This window comes from Podarcis raffonei, chromosome 3, assembly GCF_027172205.1.
Source record: "Podarcis raffonei isolate rPodRaf1 chromosome 3, rPodRaf1.pri, whole genome shotgun sequence".
NCBI classification, from domain to species: domain Eukaryota; kingdom Metazoa; phylum Chordata; class Lepidosauria; order Squamata; family Lacertidae; genus Podarcis; species Podarcis raffonei.
The window spans coordinates 113,169,801-113,191,565 of record NC_070604.1 but is presented as its reverse complement, the minus strand read 5'-3'; the positions used below and the strand labels follow the sequence as shown (position 1 = coordinate 113,191,565).

Here is a 21,765-nt window from a genome sequence, read left to right as displayed (position 1 = left end):
GCCAAGACTGACATTTTAACATAATTGTATATGTTATTTTATAGGATATGATAATCATGGTCAATTTTTCCTGCTACCATTTTCATGTTTTTTCAAAAATGTTACTTGGCTTTTTCTATTCCTCCACTTTGTCAGAGTACCTTGTGGGTGGACTATGTCCATGTTTTTCAGTAGTATCTATGTAGGCAGAGAAGCTTCATGCTTTAGTAATCCTCTATACCGCTTTTCTTTCAATCCTAGTGTTTTCTAACATTGCAATCCTAACAATGGATTGTCTCCATTGCTAATTGTTCTTAGAGTAGCTACAGTGACATTAATAAGTTCTTTTAAATTAGGGTCCTTAATTTCAGTGGCTCTATTCTGAGCAAAACTTAGTTGGCTACAACCCTGTTTACCCCAAAGTTCTGTATTTTTCCGTATATAAGACTAGGTTTTTTTAACCCAAAAATTAGGTTTAAAATTGGGCTCGTCTTATACATGGGTAGTGCTGAGGGGTGTTTTCTTAATTTGGAGTCCCCCAAAATAGGGGGCATCTTATACACAAAAAAATACGGTAAGTCCAGATGAATTCATTGTGACTTACTGAGATAAGTAGAATTGGAACTGCAGTTTAAGTGCTTAACTAAGCCCTTCCTCTTTGGCAAAACCTTTCCACTTCTACTTTAGTTCTTTGGGTCATACAACCATTCATAATCTTGAGCTGAAAGAAGTCCAGGTACCAAAATGTTAGCCTTCCATCCTCAGTTAAATGAAACCCCATATGTTGGTGTAACGGACAGAATTCTTAAAGAAGAACCCCGGTGAGATTCTAGAGCATCTTGCTCTCCTGCGCCCCTGAAATAGGATGAGATCTAGGTTTAATAGGTTTGTAGGTGAGGCTGTTCTGTGATTGCTTCACAGCATACCAAAGATTCAAACTGACTTAATACTTTAGTGTTCTTTAACGCTTGAAATATTTTTTGTAACTAATTTTGTTAATGTAAAATATTTTTAGCCTGGTTTAAACTTTCCTTTCAATTAGAAGTTACCTGAAAGTACCAAATAGGCCTAGGATTAAATTAGGAGTTAATTAAATAAATGAGATTTAGAATGTTAAGAAAAGTTAAGAAATTTGACTCTAATTGGAATATTGTTTTTGAATAATGATGTTGGAAAATTGCTACATTCAGTTACAAGGAAATTCAGATGGGAGGGACTAGAGGAAGTCAAGCAATATGTTTATGAGGTTGGAAGTTTAATTAATTAATCAATTTGTATTGTTTGTGTTTGTTACATCTTCTGTTTTTATTCACTTTATTTGGTTTTTTTATTTGTGTTTCAGTTGTTTTATAGTATGCGTTATATTTGTATGAAACCCAATAAACATTATTGTAAAAAAACAACAACTTTCATTTCAATTACATAGATTAAAATCCTGGAACAAGAGAATGAGCATTTGAATCGAACAGTGGCTTCCCTCAGACAGCGTTCACAAATTAGTGCTGAAGCAAGAGTGAAAGATATTGAAAAGGAAAATAAAATTCTCCATGAATCTATTAAAGAGACAAGCAGTAAATTAAATAAGATAGAATTTGAAAAGAAGCAACTGAAGAAAGAGTTAGAACATTATAAAGAGAAGGGAGAAAGAGCAGATGAACTGGAGAAAGAAGTTCAACATCTTGAAAAAGAAAATGAACTATTACAGAAAAAGATTACCAACTTAAAGATTACATGTGAAAAAATAGATTCCTTAGAACAAGAGAACTCAAGTCTAGACACTGAAAACAGAAAGCTGAAAAAGACTCTAGATAGTCTTAAAAATCTCAGCTTTCAATTAGAGTCATTAGAGAAAGAGAACACACAACTTGATGAAGAGAATTTAGAGCTCAGAAGAACAGTTGAAACTTTGAAAAGTACAAATATCAAGATGGCTCAGTTAGAGCTAGAAAATAAAGAACTGGAAAGTGAGAAAGGACAGCTTCAAAAGAGCCTGGATCTTATGAAAACTTCTTTTAAGAAGACTGAACGCTTAGAAGTAAGTTATCAGGGTTTGGATACAGAAAACCAAAGACTGCAGAAAGCCCTAGAAAACACCAACAAAAAGATTCAGCATCTAGAAAGTGAACTACAGGATCTAGAGACGGAAAATCAAACCTTACAAAAAAACCTGGAAGAACTCAAAATCTCTAGTAAACGCTTAGAAAAATTAGAAAAAGAGAACAAGCTTTTGGAGCAAGAGACCTCTCAGCTAGAAAAAGATAAGAAACAGCTGGAAAAAGAGAACAAGAGGCTTCGACAACAAGCAGATATTAAGGAGAGCACATTAGAAGAGAATAATGTAAAAATTGGTGATCTGGAAAAAGAGAACAAGTCACTCGTTAAGGAAATTGGTATATGTAAAGAAGCTTCTGTTCGTTTAAAAGAGATTGAAAAGGAAAATAAAGAGCTTGTTAAAAGAGCCACCATTGACAAGAAAACGCTTGTCACATTACGGGAGGTAATATTTCCTGCTGAATGATTTACTATAATTATAAAGGGTAATGCAGCTGTAACATTCAAAAAAATCTAACTGTCAATTTCATGCAACAATTCATGCAAATTTAGTGTATTTTTGTTTTATTTGTATATTATTCAAACACTATTCATGTGCTTGGTGGATTCTGAGTTGCTCATACATTAAGAAGAAATGGTGGCAGAAGATGTTCATACTTCTTTTTGTGCCCCCTGTGTTATGAGCAAGGCAGAAATGTTTGCATTTGAGCCGTGTGAATATCATGGACTCGCACACTGCAGTGCAGGCAGCAGTTGCCAGCACTTCGTTTGCTTCCACCCTGGGACCTGTTGCCACTTTTGAGGCATTGGGTGGAATAATTATTACCTTGAAAGCAGAATTAAAATGATGGTTTCTGTGTAGCACAGGCGGACTGTATAATATCTAGCCCTTGCCCTCCTCATTGCTCCTTTTCTAATATTTATTCATAAGCAGGTCCTCTGCAACATTAGTTATTAGCTTCCTCCTTGCAGTAATGAGTGTGCCTTTAATTAATCAGCTTCTCTTCTCCATGGTGACAAGCCTGGTTTCCTTTAATTCTCCCCCACTTTACTTTTTATACTGAAATGATAGCCATTTTGCTATGAAACAGTGAAAGGAAACCAGTAATGTACACAGGCATCAGAAGCTGACTAATTAAGGGCTAATTGATAACTAGTCTTCCAGCTGCATACGAACTGAAATGAAGAAATAATGAGGAAGAAACTGCAAGAAGGAAGCTTTTCATTGAAGGCACACTTGTTCTTAAAAGCTGTGATGGCACTTTGGCTGTCCACACTGAACAGGCTAGTGCTGTGATTGTGTTTAATTGCAAAAAAGAGCAGGAGTACAATACCAGAATACAACCATTTGACAATCTGGATACTCCATAAAAAGCAAATGAATAAAGAAAGACAATTTCAATGAAAGGAGCTAGCATGAAAACAATTGTTATAACACTTGATGGCTCTATTATTCAGGATCATATGTACTGAACATTTGAACTACCGTATTTTTTTGTCTATAAGACTCACTTTTTCCCTCCTAAAAAGTAAGGGGAAATGTGTGTGCGTCTTATGGAGCGAATGCAGGCTGCGCAGCTATCCCAGAAGCCAGAACAGCAAGAGGGATCACTGCTTTCGCTGCGCAGCGATCCCTCTTGCTGTTCTGGCTTCTGGGAATTCAGAATATTTTTTTTCTTGTTTTCCTCCTCCAAAAACTAGGTGTGTCTTATGGTCTGGTGCGTCTTATAGAGCGAAAAATACGGTATCTTGTTGGATTTAGTAACTTAATATAAAATTAGTGGGTTGTATCCAATGATGGCTTAATGTGAGGGGAAAACGCTTCTGCCCAAGCAAACTGGGTCACTTCATCTTTCCTACCTACCTAACACTTCTCCAAAGCTGTTTCTGAGGGATGTGGAATCCACTGGGACAGAATAGGATATGGTTGGGGAATTGGAGAAGAGTGAGTTTTCCAATTTAAACAAAAGTTCTTTCTGCTAAGGAAGGCCAGCATTGGATATATTAACTACAAAATACCCAGCAAAAATAAAGGAGGCAAACCTTTGAAATGAATTCATATTTGTTTTTGGAATATAATTGCTGATTAACTAGAAGTTTATGCAGTAAGTGTGAATAGGATGGAGACAAAATATAGTTTTTTCAGAGAGCTGAAGGTGGTTTGAAATAAGGATCACAGCTTTATTGCATGTATCTACATTTTAATTTCAAATCTGGCAAACTGATTTGGCATATTTTTGTAGAATTTTCAAAAACCTAAAAAAAGAAAATTAATGGGAGACAACTGAGATAAAAAATATTTGTGTTCAGCATTGAAAGGGAAACCTCTCTTAAAGCCACTTTCAACTTCCTTAAAATCTATTGCCTGAGTCTCCTGCTGTAGTCTCTAGAAATGGCATTATTGCAATATTATACGTTCAACACATTTTCAAAAATCTATTTAAAGGATTTGGTGAATGAAAAACTGAAGACACAGCAGATGAATAATGATTTAGAAAAGCTTACACATGAACTTGAAAAGATAGGTTTAAATAAGGAGCGCCTCTTGCATGATGAGCAGAGTTCAGATGATAGGTGAGTATATTAAGGCCTCTTTGGAATAGGTTGAGAGCAGTTCCTTATGGCATTCTGCAATAACTGTTTTTCACAGGATATGCTCCTGAGTGTATCTGCACAGCTACTACAGTGTGCACTTCTTTCAGGTTCCACTTTCAATTTTGTTGTAAGAAATTCTGTATGTCATCAGAGGAGTAAACATCTCTTTGCAGAGTTGGTATAGACATTTTGAGCACTTATCTCCAACAGTTATTTACTATATCCTTTATAATAGATTCCTGAGTCTATCAGCAGGGGGGGGGGGGAATCAGTATCTCTGAAAGAGCTTTTGGCTCTCTTCAGCTTACTCCATCTGCCAATATAAAGCTAATAGCATACAAACATCTGTTTCCTTTACTTGGTCATGTGTTCCATCCTGTTCCTTGTGGAATTGGAGAAAATATGTGTTAACAAAAGCAGAATACTCCAGCTTCTGACCAGCCCTCCTGTCAGCATGCCACTCAGTTGAGAATAATGACTGGCGCTGTAGTCTGCTATTAGCAGTGATTGACATAATGATGGTGGCAAATTCAGAACCTTCTATCTTGAGAGGAAGCCAGCATTATAATTGTATGTATCCAGTCTTACTTTCAGGATACTGTTGAGACAATGTAAGCTTTTCACAGTGAATTATCAATACTTTCCCCCTTTAAAATAATTTTAATTGCTTTTTTCCACCCTAGAAGGTTTCATTTCTACTTAGTTTTCAGTCATTAGCTCCTGACAACTACTTAAGAAAGCTAGTTTGGTGCCCATGGAAGGGGTTCATTTCTATTACAGAGTGATGGATTTGATGTGGGAAGACCAAATTCAGTGGCAGTGATGTTGGCTTAGGGAGATGTTTGTGAGAGAGAAAGAGAGGATTGAATAGAGAGGTTAAACAAAGAATTTTTTTATTGTGGTGAGAGGCTTCAATGGAAGGAGTAGATTTTTGGTGTTAACTCGGTTTATCATCAGATTTTGGAATGGTGGGTGTCTACAGGATATGATGCAGTTTGTGGTTTCAATTACCTTGGCTGCTTGTGTGTTCTAGTCACGATAAAGTGCTGTATGCCCAAGCCTGGTGCAAGAAGCATGTTATGCTGCTGGAAGGGGCCACCCCAAAGGGGAGCACTTCTTTGGGAAGCAGTGTGGACCAAAAATTTACACCCTTTTATCAATTTTATTGGCCAGGGTTTTATGTGTGGTCAGCGCCTGCCAACCTAGCAGTTCGAAAGCACCCCTGGGTGCAGGTAGATAAATAGGGACCGCTTACTGGCGGGAAGGTAAATGACGTTTCTGTGTGCTGCGCTGGCTCGCCAGATGCAGCTTTGTCACGCTGGCCACGTGACCAGGAATGTCTCCGGACAGCGCTGGCCCCCGGCCTCTTAAGTGAGATGGGCGCACAACCCTAGAGTCGGACACGACTGGCCCGTACGGGCAGAGGTACCTTCACCTTTACCTATTGTTTGTTCATTTCTATCTTTTTGGGGCAGTGTTGTGTTTTTCTCTAGACTGTTTTCAGGGTAAGAGGCTGAAGGTGGTCTAGAGTAATGTGTGTTGTTGTTTAGTTGTTTAGTCATGTCCGACTCTTCGTGACCCCATGGACCAGAGCACGCCAGGCACTCCTGTCTTCCACTGCCTCCCGCAGTTTGGTCAGACTCATGTTTGTAGTTTTGAGAACACTGTCCAACCATCTTGTCCTCTGTCGTCCCCTTCTCCTTGTGCCCTCCATCTTTCCCAACATCAGGGTCTTTTCCAGGGAGTCTTCTCTTCTCATGAGGTGACCAAAGAATGTGTGTTAGAGAATATTAATTTCATGCCTATGGAGTGGTGAGTTTTTATCCCAGATGAGAGCTGAGGTGTGTCACATTTGATATTTTTATTTTAAAAGTATCTCATAGTTTGAGTTCCCCTGACATAAACCTCTGCTGTATTCCTGTCATTTTGTAGAGGTGGCACAGGGTGGTAATATGTTTAGGAGGTGATACAGAGGTGAACAAAGGTATACAGTGGTACCTCGGGTTAAGTACTTAATTCATTCCGGAGGTCCGTTCTTAACCTGAAACTGTTCTTAACTTGAAGCACCGCTTTAGCTAATGGGGCCTCCTGCTGCTGTCACTCCACCAGAGCACAATTTCTGTTCTCATCCTGAAGCAAAGTTCTTAACCCGAGGTACTATTTCTGGGTTAGCAGAGTCTGTAACCTGAAGCGTATGTAACCCAAAGCGTATGTAACCCGAGGTACCACTGTACAGGGAGGAGAAGGAGGGCTAGTTACATCAAAGCCAGGCTCCTTCTGCTTCACCCGCTGTATTTCAGAATCTGGGGATGCTAGTAAGCCAGCTCCCCGCCTTGGTGCTGTGTCGCTAAATGCTAGATCTGTTCAGAATAAAATATTGACCATTCACAATTTGATCCTGGGTGAGGGAGCCAACTTGGCATGTATGACTGACACCTGGATGGATGAAGTTGGTGGCCCTAAGCTCACCCAGTTATGTTCACCTGGACGCTCAGTGCAGCACCATTTGAGGTCAGAGGGATGGGGCAGGGAAGTTGCAGTTGTGCATAGAAACCCCATCTTCCTCACCAGGAGACCAATCCCTACTATGTCTGGATTTGAGGGATTGTTTGCATTGTTGGGCCAGAGGTCCAGAACAAGGATGTTTTTACTGTACCATCCACCCTGCTGCATTAAGTCTCCCTAATTGAGCTTGCAGAGGTTATCTCACATTTGATGTTGGAAAATGTTTTCATGGTGGTGTAGGGGAAACTTTATTATCCATAGTGAAACTGTCCCATATGGACCAGTTCAGGACTTCATGGTCTCAATGACAGCCATGGAGTTGTCTCAGTATATCTGTGTCCTCACACCAGGTTGGACATAACCTTGACCTGGATGTGACCTTGACCATAGGAAAGAGAATTACTTTCTGAGTGAAATAGTTTGATTCTCAGAATGGATAATGATCAGACAAAATATATGATGCCATGAAAACTCTTGTTTACCTTTACCTAATTTTGCTGTACTTGGCCACATCTATATTTGTAAGTATTCCTGGATTTGCACTACATCCAGTCTGTGTGTTGACCTTCTATCCCTCCTCACATACACCCTCTGTTATCTCTTGGCAGCATAGGGATGAACAGAGTGCAGCGTTTCCATTAATTTGAGCCAATGTTATTTCATGCTTTCTTAGCATTACATCACTTTAAGCCAGGAGAAAAATTTCCCACAGTCCAGTATTCAGAGGACATGTATGAAACTTTGGGAACTTGGCTACAGATACAACTGATGTGAAAACAAGAGTTGCTGTAGACTTAACTTTGCAATAAAATGCAGAAAGCAAAGGGTAAAATTAGATGTGGACAGCATCAGTCAATTTGGCTATACTGAGCAATGGAAGTACTAGTTTAGAAATAGCAACTTTAGTGTTAGGTTCATACATTGTGAGTATATATAGGAAATCACCATGCACCTGTATGTTTATTCCTTCTCTTCTCTGCTCCCATTATGTTTTGAAGAACCAGGGTTGTGTGGTTCAGTCCTTTGTAGTAGAGGGTTGTAATCAAGCTCATTTTTTATCTTTGATTTTGTTGGACTGTAGCCAGAATGAAGACTGCTCACCAGCAATTCAGTCTCTTTGCATTCTGCATTGTTTATGTGCTAATCATACTCTCAGTATGATTAAATGTACATCTTCCGTTCTCTTAGGGTGTACCCAGACCATCATGGGTGACACATCTCAGTTTTGTCCTTTACTGTCGCAGAACGAGTTGCTTTTTTTATATGTATACACTTTCTGGAATTGTTTCTTTAGAGATTGCATTATTTTTTTGAAAATTCTCCATTAAATACATTTGATGAAAGTGGTGGCAAAGGGATTAGGTCATGGCCTTTGAGGTCAGGAGATGGTGGTAGGCAGCTTCCTAAATCGCCATAGTAGCCAGATTTAGATTTTAAATTGGTCAGATGAACAAGTGCTATAGTGCTAATGCATTAATTAAAAAAGGACTGTGTCAGTACCCACAGAGTAAAACTACTTCTGTCTAAACAGTTTAATGATGTGTAAGAATTTGTACAAAATCTTGTATGTTTCAATCTCTTTTTTGATCATTGCAGACTTTATATTTTGAATGTTTTAAATAGTTGTTTTTATTGTTTCAACTGATTATTTTATTCTCTTTGGATTTGTGTGTTTTTTACATTCGAGTGGTTTCTAAATTTTATGAAATAAATAGAACAATAGGAAGTGAAGACAGCAGACTGTTGGGTGAACTGTGGTCCTGTCCTCACACAGATTTATTGAAAAACAGTCAAGCTATCACCTTGATGAAGCTTGTATATTTTCTTAGGGGACTGTCTTCTTCTTGATAATTAAAACATTATTGTAATTTTTTCATTAATAGCAAATACAAGCTACTGGAGTCAAGATTAGAATCCACATTGAAAAAGTCACTTGAAATAAAAGAAGAAAAAATTGCTGCTTTGGAAGCTCGATTAGAAGAATCAACAAATTTAAATCAACAACTGCGCCAGGAACTTAAAACAGTAAAAAAATGAATATTTCTATTACCTTAGTTTTCAGTTGGTGCATAAATGACATGAAATTTCTTTAAATTATTTCTAACAGTTATAAAGGTGTTAGAAAAAAATCTATTTCTTATATTGTCAAAAGCTTTTTCGAAAGATTTATGCACAGTGCTGCTTTTGATAAGCAAAATACATGCTGAATCATACTCTTGCTTTCTTAGTGAAAACAGTATATATATTACCAATTTATCTTCACAGAGATATATGAAAAATGTTGGTTTAAAAACAATTCAGTGCTTTCCATGCAGAAAACATTTTGTTTTTTGACTTGGCAAATCTTAGGTGTTGCTGATAGCAGTAATTAAAGTGCTGTTCAGCTTCATGTTTAGCCCCTTTCTGAACAGCTGCCACTTGAGACTGCAGCATGTGGTTTTGCTAATTTTTGCTAGCATTTATTTATCTATAAAAGTGTGTATGTGTGTGTGTGTGTGTGTGTGTGTGTGTGTGTATCTGTATGCCCTCTCCCAAGGGACGCGGGTGGTGCTGTGGGTAAAAGCCTCAGCGCCTAGGGCTTGCCGATCGAAAGGTCGGCGGTTCGAATCCCCACGGCGGGGTGCGCTTCCGTTGCTCGGTCCCAGTGCCTGCCAACCTAGCAGTTCGAAAGCACCCCCGGGTGCAAGTAGATAAATAGGGACCGCATACTGGCGGGAAGGTAAACAGCGTTCCATGTGCTGCGCTGGCTCGCCAGATGCAGCTTTGTCACGCTGGCCACGTGACCTGGAAGTGTCTCTGGACAGCGCTGGCCCCCGGCCTCTTAAGTGAGATGGGCGCACAACCCTAGAGTCTGTCAAGACTGGCCCGTACGGGCAGGGGTACCTTTACCTTTTACCTTTTTTATGCCCTCTCCTAAAGTATCAGGGTGGTGTACCAGCAATCTAAAAACATAAAAAATTAAAAGCAGTACAAAACAATGATTAAAATGATTGAAATAATAAACCCTAATGATTAGAATCATTAAAATTTAAAACAAGTGCATAGGCCTGTTGGTGCAAAAGTCTCCAAAGAGAGGCCACAAAGTCCAAAATGAGGATTCCTGCTGAATCTCTGCTGGAAGAATGTTCCGCAGTATGGAACTTCTGGTTGGGGCCCATCAGGCCTTTGTAGCATGGGGGACAACAACCAGTACTCCTCAAGATGACCTCAGTGTGAGTGAACTGCAGTATAAGGGCTCAAGTGGTCCTTGTGTAATGTGAAGTGGAGTAGAGGCTAGTGGGCCAGGTGGTTGAGCTGAATGAAACTACACCTGAGACACTGAATGGTAGGCATGTTTGCAAAAAGCTGTGAAAGTAGCAGTCCCTCAGAAAGATGCTCTCCTTGTCATTAGTCTACCTCAAAAGGCCAGACTAAGCAACAGACATGAGAGTAACAATTGGGTTGCCACCAAATCCCTGTAAAGTCTGGGGTGGGGTGTAATCTAAGCTGCACTGGGGCAGGAAAGAAGGCGTGTTGAACCCCTCCACAAACCATACTTTCCCTCTGAAACTGCCTCTCTTATTGCTTTTTTCCCTATGGGGATCAAAGACAGGTTGGAACCTTTGGTGAATGAAAAACAGCTGTGGCAAGGCCATTTTTTCTAATTAAATAATAATAATAAAGTTGCCTTGGCATGCTTAGGACTTAGTAGGATTTAGTATTTTATATTTGAACTTGAATTTATCGATCTTTAGGTGAAAAAGAATTATGAGGCCCTCAAGCAAAGACAAGAGGAAGAGAAAATGGTACAGAATTGTTCGTCAAAAACTGATGAAGAAAGTTTGTCTGTCAATAAATGGGAACGAGAGAGCCAAGAAACTACTAGAGAACTTTTAAAGGTTAAAGATAGATTGATTGAAGTTGAGAGAAATGTAAGTAATAATTTGGATTATTTTAATAATTTTACCCTAATTGTCAGCCTGTGTAGTATATAGTAAGCCACATTTTGTTGCCACGGATATAACAAAAGAATAGGCTAGTAATTAGGGTACTCTGATCTAATACTGTGCTTCAAAGAACATACCGTTTATTGGAAATAAATGTAGTTTATTTCAGCATAACTTATTATGCCTCTCTGCCTGTCTTATTTCTCTCTTGCATGCATACATAGGTACACCACATTGAGTAAACCCACTTTCATCAGAAAGCAAACCCATGCTTTGTGTGATTTCTTCTGACTGCAATAATGTCTCCATACTTTGGATTGTTTGGCGTAAAATAGAAGTCTGAATTTAATCAATATTTTGTTCATTTAAATGGTGCATGTATGTAATACATTTTGTTCCTTTTTAAAGAACGCAACTCTGCAGGCAGAGAAGCAAGCCCTGAAAACACAACTAAAGCAGCTTGAGACGCAGAACAATAATGTGCAAGCTCAGATTGTGGCACTTCAGAGACAGACTGTTTCCTTACAGGAGCAAAATACAACGCTGCAAACTCAGAATGCCAAGCTTCAGGTTCTGTTTTCACAAATTTGTATTTGTCTCCCAACCGCAATATAGAATTTACAAGTGAAAGCCTTGCTGTTAATTCACATGGCAGTAGCAGCAGCTATTATTGTGACACTCATGGGAAACCTATATTTTGAACATAGGTGGTTTGACTGGTGGGCAGTGCCCCATCTTTAGTAACTCCCTAGCTCCCTGGGCTAAATCTACCTCCAAGAACCAAGAAGTTCCTTTGGATAGCTCCCATTACTATTGGATTGTTTTGTACTTCATTTTTTCACTTCTTCGATGATCACATGCCAGTATCATTTTGAGTCCCTCTATATCCCTTTTGTTGTGGTATGGCTTAAGTACTGCAAAATGGGGGTGGGTTCTTGTTCTACAACCCTATGATTCCATCTCTTCAATTTAGAGAGATGTCTCTGATTTCCCAACCCTAATTAGAACTTGGTAACAAGAGTTTGAGTTTCCTGCTTCTGTTACATTTAGGTATCTTAGAGACAAAAACAAAAAAACCCATTTAGTTCCTCTTGCATTCTAGAACAGCTGTGAAATTTTTTAGAAGGAGAATCTATAGGAAAGGATCAGAAGAATCTCTGTGAGGCTAGATGTAGAATTTGTAACCTGTTTGACAAAGAAAACAGGTCAGTACATGCGTCCCCCCAGTTAGTTGGGCGTTACACCCCTGCACACATAAGTGAAATCAAGTGGGGAGCACCCTTTAAACACCTCTCTGCTTTCTCTTCATACCAAAAATACTGTATCCACAACTAGAATTGAAGCTATGGGGTTGGCAGGAGGCTGGCAAACACATGCTGTTAGGCGGGGAGACTGAGCAGCGGAAACAAAGCCCTGCTACACCCCCGGTATCTTCTATCTCACCATTTCCTGGTATGAGTCTATTTAATTGTTTCCCCGCGCCACACGTACAGTGGTACCTCGGGTTACATACGCTTTAGGTTACATACGCTTCAGGTTACAGACTCCGCTAACTCAGAAATAGTGCTTCAGGTTAAGAACTTTGCTTCAGGATGCGAACAGAAATTGTGCTCCAGTGGCGCGGCAGCAGCAGGAGGCCCCATTAGCTAAAGTGCTGCTTCAGGTTAAGAACAGTTTCAGGTTAAGTACGGAGCTCCAGAACGAATTAAGTACTTAACCCGAGGTACCACTGTATATGCAGTTGCGCTTCAGTAGAATGTGCCTAAGTGGGGGGACGCCTGTATTTACCTAAACAAGCCTAATTTAAGTATTTCTCTGCTGATCCTAATGTTATTTCTGGAGGTGATTTAGGAAGCATAGGGCAGGAGACATGTCCACTTTGACTAGCAGTGGCAGCTCTCCGGGGTCTATGTCAGAGGTTTTCTGTACCACCTGTTACCTAATCCGTATAAGTGGATATGCATACAGATGCAAACTGCGGAGCTGTGTGCTGAGAGTGCATTGAATGCATGAAGCCCCAGTTTGATCTCCCTCATTTCTTCAAAGAGATTGGGGAAATTGCTCTGAGATACAGGGTTTAAAACCTGTTAACAACCTAGGACCTCAATTGGCTAATTCTGTACAAGGCTAACTTTGAATGAGCACACCACAAAGTACTTTGTTATTGATTGTCCCATGTCACTTCGGCAATTATAGGTAGAAAATTCTGCTATTAATTCGCAAAGTACATCTCTTATGAATCAGAATGCACAATTGCTGATTCAGCAGTCTACCTTGGAAAATGAAAATGAGTCCATAATCAAGGAACGTGAGGATCTGAGATCGCTATATGATTCACTCATCAAAGATCATGAAAAACTGGAACAGCTTCATGAACGGCAAGCTACTGAATATGAATCTCTAATTTCCAAACATGGAAACCTTAAGTCAGCACACAAGAATCTTGAGGTGGAACATAAGGACTTAGAAGACAGGTGATTTTGATATATCAGTCATAACCAATTTGCAGCTGAATCTGAAAATTACTTAAAATGTTAGATCTTAAATTCTTATAATCGCAGCCATGTTGAAAGTGGAAGCTGTATTCATAATAACCTTTTATAATTAATACTGAGAATATAATTAGTAATATTATATAATCCATTTGACAGATACAATCAATTGCTGAAACAAAAAGTGCAATTAGAAGAACTGGAAAAAGTTCTCAAAGCAGAACAAGAGAAGATGCTACAGCAAAACAAAAAGCATGAAACAGTAGCAGCGGAATACAAAAAGCTTTGTGAGGAAAATGACAGGTAAGAAAACAAAGCTAATGAATAATTATCTGAATTAAAGTGTATTATTAAATGTGCCAACTATATTTTGCATTTATTCTGATCTTAAACACAATGCACCAAAGTTAGAAACCCTTAATAGGTTAGAATAAGAAAAAAACAATAACTCTACAGTATGCTCATAGAAATTGGTTATAAGATACTGCTACATACATTATGATAATGTAAATCTCTCTTTAATTAAATGTGAGTATATGATATAACTGTGCAGACACTTGTTTAATTGTTAATTTTGTGAAAACTTACTTTAATTTGTTTTCTGTCCATTTATACTTACAGATTGAATCATACATATACCCAGCTTTTGAAAGAAAATGAAATTCTCCAAATGGATCATAAGAATTTGAAAACATTACTGAACAGTTCTAAACTGGAACAAACAAGGCTGGAAGCTGAATTTTCCAAACTCAAAGAGCAGTACCAACAGCTGGATATTACGTATACAAAACTGAATAATCAGTGTGAGGTAATGAGTTTGCATTTCTTCAGTAATGTTTTATTATAGCCCTGTTTATTCATGACAAAAGAGGCTTTTTTAGATTTCTGCAGTAATGTGTTTATCTTTATAAATTTTCTGTAATGATTGTAATAGTTGAATTTAGTAATATATCTTAATAGTTTTGAAGCTGTCTTTGTATCATGTTAGGAACAAACTTAGGTCAGTCGTTCTGCTTATTCTGGAATTGTTCTAGTGATTTTATTAAGGAATTAGTGGAGGTGTTCTGAAAAGTTGCTTTAAGACTGCATGTATCCTCTTATATCAATCAACCTAGTCTCTTTGCACTCATTGATATGAATGCAAAAAGTTTGATTCTTACTCCATAATTCCAAATATTGAATTCATGGTTTTCTTTCTGTCTGTTTCATACATAAAGAGAGAATAACATTTTTGCATTTAAACAAAAACTGAAGATTCAAGGAAGAGGTATGAGATATCCTGAAGAGAGCCAGACTTATTCTGCTCCCTTTCTTATTGGCTTGAACAGTGGATACATTGGTTAGAAGCTAAAAGGATGCTAGGACCTTAACAGAAGCTGCAGATTGCTCTCCTCAATTGGAAGAAAGGCAATTTACAATTATTTACAAAAACCAGATAATAGAATCATAGAATTGTAGAGTTGGAAGGGACGATGAGGGTCATCTGCTCCAGCCTCCTGTAATGCAGGAATCTTTTACCTATAGCAGAGCTTGAACCCATGACCCCAAGATTTAAGAGTTTCATGCTCCGGTGACTGAAATATTGCTGTCTCTACTATTTGACTTGTCTTCTTGACTTCATTTTCTTTTGTACTTTATAAACAGAAAGTTGGGCAGACTGCATACACTAAAATATTGTGTTTTGTACATTTCAACAGTTGCTTAGCCAGCTAAAAGGAAATTTGGAAGAAGAAAACAGACACCTGTTGGATCAAATACAGACATTAATGCTGCAAAACAGAACGTTATTAGAGCAGAATATGGAAAGCAAAGATCTGTTCCACGTTGAACAAAGGCAGTATATGTGGGTATCAAAAACGGTGAACTAGTTGCACCCAACATAACTGCAGTTGGATGTTCAAATAGAAATAAATCATGGAAATGTTAATCAGTGCATTCCATTAACAACAGATGAAAATGTTCATTCGTAGTTGGATTTTAATCAATATTGTTCCTTGTGAAATAAAGTTTACTGTGGAATGATGTTGAATTATTGTTCCTTAAACTGCTAGAATCAGAAGAGCAGTGGGATTTCTTATGGGAAATTATAAGGCACCTGTTTCCTCCTTATGTTGGCAGGTTTTTATTAAGGAGCAATCCTTCAAGATAGCTGTGCTGCAGCATGCATTTGCTGAAGGTATAAAAGGGATGGAGGAATGCCCCTGTGAAGAAGGATTGTAGGATTTGGGACTGTTTTGAGAAAATGCGAGAAAAATAGACATTTATAAACTCATGCATGGCATGGGGATGGTGGATAGAGAAAAGTTTTCCTAGTCTCTGGCCCTTACAGTACCATCTTCCAGATTGTGCTAGGCCTAATATGGGGTGGAGCGTTTCCATCCTTGGTTTGTAATTCTTTCCTAGGCACCTGAGATCACATTTCCCTGTGCTTTATAGCAAGCAAGACAACTGGGAAAGCATCTCAGAGCACCAGACCTACAACTGAAATCTAGGTGACTTAATCCCTGCCGTCCTCCTGCTTTCCTAACCTGTTATTCAACCAAACCAGAAGGAACCTTCATGGCAAACGTCCAGTCTTCCCGTCTAAAATAAGGGGAGTGTGACCTTCTGTAATGGAGAGACGACAGTGGTGTAGCTCAGTGTTAGAATACATACAGAAGGTACCAGGTTCATTTCCTAGTTTTTCCAGGTAGGGCTAGGAGAATCTCCTCCGGATATCCTGGAGAGCTGCTGTCAGTCCCATGCTTCATGGACGTAATGATCTGATGTTGTATAAGGCAGCTTCCTGTGTTCCTATGAGTGACATGAAACATCCTGTCATGTTCCCAGCACTTTATTCTAACACCTTCTCTCATTCTACATAGTGCCCATATTTTCCTAAAAATAAAATATTGTGACTTGAGTTCTGGCAAAATGTTAATGTAAACTGCCCTGATGCAATGCAAACTGCATTTAAACACACGTGTCCTAAAAAGTCCCTGAGGCACATTGATACAAAGGAAAAACATCTTTTAGAAACATACATGCCTTCTAACATGTCAATTACCTTTTCTTCACAGTGACAAGCTAAATGAATTGAGAAGACAAAAAGAGAAATTGGAAGAAAAGATTATGGATCAGTATAAATTTTATGAACCATCTCCTCCGAGAAGGTAATGCATGACCACATATTTCTCTCCCTCTTACTTTGCCAGAAATGTGCCAGTGTTTGTTACTTAAAGAGAGAAACTTCATTGTTTTGAAATATTTGCAAGAATTTGTTCTAAATATAGCATTCCTCTTCATTTCTCCAAAAGGAGAGGTAATTGGATTACTCTGAAAATGAGGAAACTGATAAAATCAAAGAAGGATATTAACCGAGAACGCCTCAAGTCTCTAACTCTGACACCAACCCGCTCAGAATCTAGTGAAGGATTTCTTCAGCTGCCACATCAGGACAGTCAAGATAGTTCCTCGGTGGGCTCAAATTCCCTGGAAGATGGTCAGACCGTGGGGGCTAAGAAAAGCAGCAGTGAGTAAATTGCTTAATTTTTGTAAGAGGTAGTGTGTCATGCAGTACTTCCTGATGCGGTGAAAAGGTTCAAAATACCCATGGAGGAAGTTTGCTTAAAAGTATTTTGCTCATGTTCCTGTAGGCTCAAGAATGGAGAATCAAGCTCTACAGCAGAGGAATGCTCTTTAATGTGTTTTAGGGGTGCAATATTTACTGACAGTGAAAAATTGGGTCTGAGCTGATCGTAGAGGTGAAATTGGCACCCCTTCTTTACCCATAACCATTGCTCTTTTCTGTACTGTTTCTTTTCATCCACTTATTACATTTCTACTCTTGGCGTGTGAAGAGTTCCCTGTAACATGCTTCCTTATCAGCATCTTCATACTGCTGATGAATTGGTTGTGTGTTTCTGCATGTTTATGGGCATACTGCATGGAAGGGGGACTGTGCTGTATCGATCTGCCTTGCAAAGCTTCAGTGTCATGCATAGCTCTGGTCAGCAGGTTCATGAGCGTACCTGCATCCATTATATATACTCCTGAAGCAAGAGCTCCAGCTCTGTAATAGCTCTTCTCCCACTCCTTTTAACCCATACCTTTCCATCACATTCTGCTATCAATTCACTGGTATGCCAGGCTGTGCTGACACAGGGTGTGTGACACTTGATCGTTAACAGCATTTCATTGTACCAACTTTGCTTTGGAATAGAATTTTGAACCTTAAGTAATCATATTCTTGTTTTTGAGTGCCATATCAAAGCAAATATTTACAGTAGAATTCAACATGGAATTTAGCATAGCATCAAGTGAGATATTTATGTCCACTTGTACTAGAAGCACTGCATGCCCCCTAAACCTGTTCTGGGGGAATCTTGAAAATAAGATCTGTTAGAACAATAAGACCCGAGTGGCAGACACGGTGTTGTTTTTTAAATGAACGTCTTTGATGTTTTTACATGGTATCAAAATGTGTGTAAACATTCCTCCATTTGATCAGGCTGGAAAAGCCCAAATGATGCGTGCTTTGATTATATAGATTTCTGTACAAACATTAGAAATTACGTTCTGCTTCATAGTATGTTTAAATCTTTAGTTGAGTAATTGTTTTTACAGTTTTGATTCATTACTACTAATGATTGAAGATTACATTTGCTGTGCGACCTAAAAGAGGAGAGAAACTAATTCTGTGGAAGAGAAGACTTTGACCATCCTTTGTACTAGCCTAGCGTTTTACATCTTAATTTAGGTCCCGTATTAGTTGAGTAGTTGCCTGTCATGATATCTGGTCCACAATTGCTGTCCTGCCAACTACAAAGATTTTTACTTTCACAATCTAGAAGATTGTTTGCTCTTAGTGATCTAGAGTAATCAGCATGTGTTCTTCAATTGCTGCACAGATAATTTCCATTCTGATGGGATACTTTTAAACATTGCAGCAAATGTCAGGTATATTTGGAGGAGAAAGTGTGGTGATTCCCCCCCCCCCCACCATTAGCATTATCAGGTAGGGAGGCTAGTTAGGTCTGAAGAATTGCTAAATAGTCTTTAAAAATATTCCTTAAATTATTCCTTTCAAAAGGTTTGTGATCGGCAGGGAATCTTTTTTCTGTCATGAGATAAATCCCCTTGGGAAATCCACTGGGAGCTGCATTTCCTTTTCCCAGATCATCTTCAGTTAATCAGTTTATTCCTCCAAATTTGTATCCTGATGCTCAGTAAATGTGCAGTCGTTACGAGAAAATTTCATTGCTCAACCTCCCTCTTGCACTGGGATCAGTTATGTTCCAGAGACAAAGTAGAATTTCTATTTAAGACCATGGACCCACATGAATTTGGATGCTATTATATAACTGACTTGTGGGTTGCAGTTTATGTGTGTGTTCAGTATATTTTCACTGGTAATTATTAGGTAGCTACTGAACTAGAAAATATGTCCAAAATTATTTGTATTTTACTTTATGATGTGTTACTTGTATCTGAACAGCACATAACTTACTTACATTTCCTCACACAGAGAAACCTATCTGATCATTTGTATTTGTGGACCATTTCTTCAGCATCAGTTTCCGTAGAATTTTGTTATGAATAAGAAATATATCATTTGCATATTTTGTGAAAATGTAGCTAATACATTTACATCCAGTGGTTTGGGTGCCAGCGACATATTTGCTGCAAGATCATGCCTTTACCTTGAGTTAGACCCTTTTCTCTTTATAAGATATTGTGAAAGCACTCCTGGCAAGGGGAACCAGAGCTGTCCACTCATGATGGCTATCAGCAGTAGCTAATCTATGTGTGGGAGTTACTTCCGTGATGAAGGGACAGGGAAGAGAACAACCTGGATATCAAAACTGAAGGAGTATTCAATAGATATGAATTTATTTTGACTTGCCCCATATATTTTTTTCTATGTGCTTTTTGCAGTCCTTCTCTTCCCACAATTCTCTTGCAACTTTTTTCCGACAACTCAGATAACCTTTTTTAATCAAAATATGTATACAAATTTTAAATTCTTCTATTCCACCTCCACAGGGCGCACCATTTCAGTATGTTGCAGCAAAACCAACAGAGTGTTGTGGCACCTTTTAAAGACTCAGAGATTCATGCCACAATAAATATTTTATTCTTTATGGTGCCACAAGTCTCTGTTTCCATTTCATTACTTTTTAGACAAAATGAAAAGGTGAGGTTTTTATCCAAAATTGTGGAGAAAGATTTGAATGTGACAAAAGTTAACCTTCCATAGTAACACACTTTGATTTGATATTTTACTCTTGTAAATGATACTTTACTACACATTTCAGGGGAAGCATGGAATATCCATCACATGTTTGTTTCCCTTTATACTGCTGATCCCTGCTGGGCTGATACTTAACTCCTCAGCCAGCCAGTTGCTTCTAGGACATCTTTGAATGCTTCTATTATCACCCCTCCTAGCCAGTTATCAAGAGTGGGATAGGTTTGGCTGAAGAGGAACCACCTCAGAGGCGTTTGCAGGGGGTGGGATTGGCATTCACTGGAAGGCTTAACCATATGCACATAGATTATCATATTATACAATGCATTCATGCTATCTCTGCAAATAAGGGTTTTGGAATACATGTTTGTTGAAAACATGTATTTCCACCCGTAGTTGCTACACAAGGTGTCAACTGGTTTAGCAGAGAAGAAAGCCTGTGGCATGCCTTCTAGGACACTGCACTAAGCATGCTGTGGCAATGCTCCTTCACATGTGCACAGCACACAGATGAGGAAACAGGTCATGTGTAAGTGAAAATCTGTGTCTTCTCATTCAGCTTGTTTTAGTGCAAGTAAACACCATTGATCACAGTGGAACTTATTCATGAATGAACATACATAGATAATACTCCTTGACTGAGATGAACGGCTTGTATGTACACTCATGGCTTACATCTTTTGCACTGGATTAGTAATAATGCCACATTGAAATGCAAATGTTTGCTTTATTACAAGGTCTTCTTGTATAGGGTTTCAACCCTGCCACAAGCAAACATGTGAAAGCTTTCTGTAACATGCAATTTAAAATTCTCACTGCAGTTATTACATGTTTGATTTTTAATGTTCCCGCACTGTCACTGTTCTGTTTGTTTCTTTGTTCTGTCATTTTTCTGTTTGGTGCCTTCCCCCACCTCACACCCCAGTAGCAGTATGGTACGTCATTTAACCAAGAATTCTTATTTAAAGTGGTAATCAGTCAGAATATTACAGTATTCTGCACTCCATTCCAATAATTTCTTGATCATATGTTCAGATGGTGTGTAAAAGGAGGTAAAGGTTAGATACTGCTGTTCTTGGAAGTTAAATCAACTAAGATGAGTTCACATTAATACAATTTAAAACAAGTCATTAATGTGAAAAATACAATGACTGCTTGGTAGCAAGAAATGAAGGTAGTGCTTATTGAAAGATACTTTGATAAACCAAGTGAACTTTTTTTTTTCAGTATACCTCTCCATCTCAGGAAACCTGCTTGATGGTTTTTGACTCCTTGCCCATAATTTTTGTGCCTCTGTTTGGGTTTGGCTTCTTTTTATATCTTTTTTTTTTTTGCTTGGTTTTTAAGACATCCAATAGTTGTGAACTGTGAAAGTTCCTTATATTCCTCAGGCATGGTTTCCCGTGTTTCCTTGGATAGTTCCACAGTACAGCCTTCATATCCATTGCCATTCAGCAACATGAGATTAATAGCTTTTAGTAAATAAAGTGCACCTAGCGGAAACTCAAGCATTCATTTCTGTCCTTAGTTTCAACATTTAACTTCCATCTGTTCTTCTCCCCTTTTTCTTTCATCTTCCCGTTTCCGTTTTTCCTTATGCTATGACATAAAAGTGGTTGCACTGAAAAGACTGCCCTTTTTGAGGAACAGACCGAAGGAAAAAGACAAAATGAAGGCCTTCTACCGTCGCTCCATGTGTAAGACTTTATGACAGTTCAGCTTCTTTTTAAATGGCTACACTGGCTTCTATTACTACTTTCACTAACCTTTCCGTGGACTGCGCTGTTTTTCCTATTTTGCAAAGTGCAAGTCCTGCTATAATACAAGGAGCTGAAGCAATGTTTCTAAACACCTTGGCACTCAATATACATAACTCTTGGGGTGTATAAAAATGTATATGTATTCATATGCATACATCTATCTACACACACAATGAACACACATTTATAGGTTCAAGTTCTGGGAATTATATGAACATATATGTGTT

At 38.5% G+C, this 21,765-nt stretch overlaps 1 protein-coding gene across 7 annotated transcripts in view; it reads left to right on the top strand.

The window, feature by feature from the left end:
• Window positions 1-21,765, top strand: part of CCDC88A (coiled-coil domain containing 88A) — a 77,931-nt gene that overhangs the window by 42,174 nt on the left and 13,992 nt on the right. For all 7 annotated transcript variants that reach the window (XM_053383650.1, XM_053383649.1, XM_053383648.1 and 4 more), the window contains exons 15-26: window positions 1,406-2,476; window positions 4,478-4,605; window positions 9,015-9,156; window positions 10,866-11,042; window positions 11,466-11,627; window positions 13,254-13,531; window positions 13,709-13,852; window positions 14,171-14,357; window positions 15,247-15,392; window positions 16,609-16,701; window positions 16,846-17,060; window positions 21,392-21,475. In XM_053383650.1, coding sequence (XP_053239625.1) covers window positions 1,406-2,476; window positions 4,478-4,605; window positions 9,015-9,156; window positions 10,866-11,042; window positions 11,466-11,627; window positions 13,254-13,531; window positions 13,709-13,852; window positions 14,171-14,357; window positions 15,247-15,392; window positions 16,609-16,701; window positions 16,846-17,060; window positions 21,392-21,475 — 2,827 coding nt within the window. The remainder of the gene's footprint in view (window positions 1-1,405; window positions 2,477-4,477; window positions 4,606-9,014; window positions 9,157-10,865; window positions 11,043-11,465; window positions 11,628-13,253; window positions 13,532-13,708; window positions 13,853-14,170; window positions 14,358-15,246; window positions 15,393-16,608; window positions 16,702-16,845; window positions 17,061-21,391; window positions 21,476-21,765) is intronic.